Genomic DNA, 3,875 nt, shown 5'->3' with positions numbered 1-3,875 from the left:
TTTAATTTTTCAAAATTTTTTTGGTGAAGAATAAAATTAAGTGAAAGATAATTTTTTTTATTAGATTTGTAAAAAGTATTTACATTAAGTGCACCATAACATTACTGTTACTTTTTTTTTCTACATAATATTTAACAAAAATAAAATTATAAGAATATATAGTAATTCTTCTAAATCGCATTCTCCTTATTTATTTTAAACATATAAATAAAAGAATCATTTAATAATAATCTTTTCTTTCTCAAATAAACCAAACAATAAATTTGCTTTAATTTTTTTTTTAGGATCAAAGTAAGCACAGACCTGTTGCAAACATTTTTTTTTTAATTTCTTCCCTTTCACAAAAATAGGTACTTAATTATTACGCGTTTTCAAATGATTAAAAACTATGAAAAAACATTGGAATATCCAACGCATAATTTTGCAAATTGTCAAATTAATTAATCATGATAATGATGATATGGTACAAAAATATTATGTATAAGGTTTGAAACTGATTATAATACATAAAACCCATGTTGACTTTTTACCAACACATTTTATATGTATAAATTATTAATTAATTAATGATAATATATAATTAATTAGGGACTTCACAAGAGACAGCTACTTCTTAATATATATATATAAAAACTGTGGGCTAGTTGTCGATGTCCACACGCATTGTTTTTCAAAACCAAAATTTGGTTTATGAAATTTGGTTAGAATAAATCATTATCATATAATCTTAATATATAAAAGTTTAAAATTCCTTTTCATCCATATATATTATATATAATCAATAATCATAGTTTGACTTGTGATTAGTTGTGTCAATATGTTATTATAGTAGTTATCTCATTCTATGATTGGTAAATAATCATGCGAAGAATCACAATCCTGTTGAGGAAAATGTTTAGGTAGTATACTTATATATTATATTATAATGTTTTTTTTTTTTTCCAAAATTTGTAGCTATCTATATATATATTCTCAATGATATGAAAATATATATTAGTATAGTCCCACACCATGACACGACATCTTAACTTATTGTTTAACTATTTCATATAGTAATCTCTGACAAAAACTCTAATTAAATATTTTTTACTGTGTGAAAACATACATGTTGTTACTACTTATTTAATTGAATATTATTTAAGAACATTATTAAACTATTTATTATATAAAGGTAAAGTATTTTTTTAAAATTTGTCAAAAATTTTAAAAATATTGTTAAATTTTATTTTAGTTTATTTTAGTTTTATGTTTGAAATTTTTTAATTTATATCAAATATATCTATAGCGGTTAAATTTTCAAAATATTTAAGACTAATCCAACAATAATACATAATAATTAGGACAAATGACTTGATTAAACCTAATGGAATTCAATATGTCCTGCATGTTCCAAACCAAAAAATGCAACGTCAAAGTCCCAAACCACATTTTTATATAAATTGAATTGAGTGAATTCGATTTAGTGAAACACATAGTAAATCAAATCAAATCAATTCGAATTACGTTCATGGTAAAATATGAATAAATCGAATTTAGTGGATTCGATTTTTAAATACACGTAAATCGAATTAACACGATTTGATTTAGCCAACGGATTTCAAGCCCAACGTAAATCGAAACCACTTGATTCGATTTGATGGTTTTGTAAATCAAACTTACTTGTTTCGATTTACATGTACTTATCGTTGAGCATAATTCGAATCTAATTAATTCGATTTCCTTGGATCTTTGCTATATAAGCAAATTGAAATCAGTTGATTCGAACCTAGAAACCTCATACCCCACCACCCAGATTTAAAATTCTCTGAAAGCAAACCGGGAACAACCGAATCTACATGCATGGAGGATGATCCAAATCATCTGTATCGACTAGATGGAGTCGCGCATATTGCTAGTGCCGTCCACCTCGAGGTTAGTGTTTTTTAATATTTATAATTTTTTTTAAAAATAAATTAGTAGTTAGTTAGAACTGTTAGTGTGGAATTTTTAAATAAATTCGAAAATAGATATTTGAATTTAGTTCATGTCAGACTTAGTGAATCATTATCTATATATTAGGTTAGCTGTAAAGTCATGAACAAGGTTAGGTACATATTTTTATGTGTATTAATAAAAAGAACCTGTTTTTATCTCATATTAATATTTTTTTATGTTAATACAAAGAATTGGATCGTGAGTAATGTAGTGGTTAGCGTTTTTATCTATAAAAGTTTGCTAGGAATTTATTGTAAAAATGTTTGAAAAGTGATGGCATGCAATGTCTGTCGTAACTAAAAATTTGATGCATCGAGCAGTTTTTTTTTGTCACGAATGTGAGAAGTCATCTTCTATTCTCATGCAGCCCCATCGATGCATCAGCAGCATGAGACGGCAGCACAGTATGATGTTGGATGATAGGATCGTTCCTTACTTGTAGATGGCTGGTCTTTACCATCTTGCAAGATTGAACGAGAGTTGGTTTCGATTGGACGAGCCGTTGGTCAGCGCCTTCGTAGAGAGATGGCGCCCTGAGACGCATACATTCCACATGCCATTTGGGGAGTGCACGATAATCTTACAGGATATAACGTACCACCTTGGTCTCCCGATCAACGGTCAGTATGTTAGCAGATGCCTGACAGACTTTCCACGATATATAGCGGGTGGCCAACCTCCATGGGTGTGGTTTGAGGAGCTGCTCGGGGTATTACCTCCTGCGAACTGCATCGACAAGTTCACAGTGAAGTGCACATGGTTTGAGGAGACGTTTAGTGAGCTTCCACAGGGGGCAGATGAGGAGACGGTTAGGAGGTATGCCCGTGCGTACATCATGATGCTCCTATCGATGCAGTTGTTTGGGGACAAGTCAGGTACCCGCCTCCACATCCGATGGCTGCCGTACGTCGCCAGGTTGGAGGACATGGGTCAGTACAGTTCTGCTGCGTTGTCATGGCTATACAGGTGCATGTGCCGTGTGGCGAACATAAATGTCGTCAAGTTGGCTGGTCCACTGTAGCTCCTCCAGTCATGGATCTTTTGGAGGTTTTCTGGATTCCGGCCGGACGGATTTGATGTTTTTCATTAGCTGTTGACGTCGAGGTAGTCTCCCTTTAGCGATGCGAACTATTTTTCATTTTTTAGCAGTTAAAATTATTGTTAACTAAATGTTGTGGTTATCAGATGGGGAGGTTATCAGCCGAGCTTGAGTGACAAGGGGCCTCGTGTCACGAATTGGAGATTGAGGATTGATTTACTCCAGCCGGGGGATGTGAGTATTTCCATGTTCATGTTGTATTTGCATCTTTATTAGTTTATGTTGACTAACAATATGAACTTGTATGCGCAGTTTCTATGGATGCCATATAGCCTGGCGGAGGTCGTGCAGGTGGTACACCCCGAGATATTGGAGCCACGCCATATGACTCTGTGGAGGGCTGCGACAACGTTGATCTATTTCGCTGTCATTGAGTGGCATCCGGTAGATCAGGTGCTCCCTCAGTTTGGTGGGGTTCAGGGTAGGCCACGTGCTTCCCTGAACATAGATTTTCTAATGTCAAAGGATGGGAGAGGTGGAGATCATTGGTTTCCGTTGACACTATAGAGTTGGCACATTCATTGGGCCAACAGGGCGCGGCACATGCTACAGTTTGACATCGTACCTGATCCTGGACCTTCTCATGAGTACCTTGACTGGTGGTATCAGCACGGCAGGAGGTTTTTATCGCCTGAGCTCATCCTAGGTGACCCTAGGGCAGCTACAATACCAGCTAAGGCGATTGATCGAGGTCCCGGACGAGTCCTGGACATGGACCAGCTGCCTGATGTTCCGAACAACCGTAGGGTTGCTAGGAGGCAGCGTTTGGGACACGATCTAGCCAGCGTGAGCGGATTTGGCT

At 35.1% G+C, this 3,875-nt stretch overlaps 1 protein-coding gene across 1 annotated transcript; it reads left to right on the top strand.

Moving 5' to 3' along the window:
• Positions 1 to 1,839: 1,839 nt before the first annotated feature.
• Positions 1,840 to 3,580, top strand: LOC140176597 (serine/threonine-protein phosphatase 7 long form homolog). Its single transcript, XM_072208119.1, has 4 exons — positions 1,840 to 1,911; positions 2,417 to 2,991; positions 3,160 to 3,247; positions 3,326 to 3,580. Exons 1-4 carry the CDS (start codon positions 1,840 to 1,842, stop codon positions 3,578 to 3,580), a joined length of 990 nt encoding a protein of 329 aa, XP_072064220.1.
• Positions 3,581 to 3,875: the final 295 nt, after the last annotated feature.

Source organism: Arachis hypogaea, chromosome 12, assembly GCF_003086295.3.
Source record: "Arachis hypogaea cultivar Tifrunner chromosome 12, arahy.Tifrunner.gnm2.J5K5, whole genome shotgun sequence".
NCBI classification, from domain to species: Eukaryota; Viridiplantae; Streptophyta; class Magnoliopsida; order Fabales; family Fabaceae; genus Arachis; species Arachis hypogaea.
Note: the sequence above shows the minus strand (reverse complement) of the source record. Positions and strands in the feature narration are given on the sequence as shown.

Excerpts from the sequence above, each read along its gene's own strand:
- LOC140176597 (XM_072208119.1), top strand. The coding sequence starts at position 1,840 with ATGGAGGATGATCCAAATCATCTGTATCGACTAGATGGAGTCGCGCAT. Across the intron at positions 2,992-3,159 it reads GTCAAGTTGGCTGGTCCACT|ATGGGGAGGTTATCAGCCGA; the intron begins GTAGCTCCTCCA and ends TGTGGTTATCAG. Across the intron at positions 3,248-3,325 it reads ATTTACTCCAGCCGGGGGAT|TTTCTATGGATGCCATATAG; the intron begins GTGAGTATTTCC and ends TTGTATGCGCAG.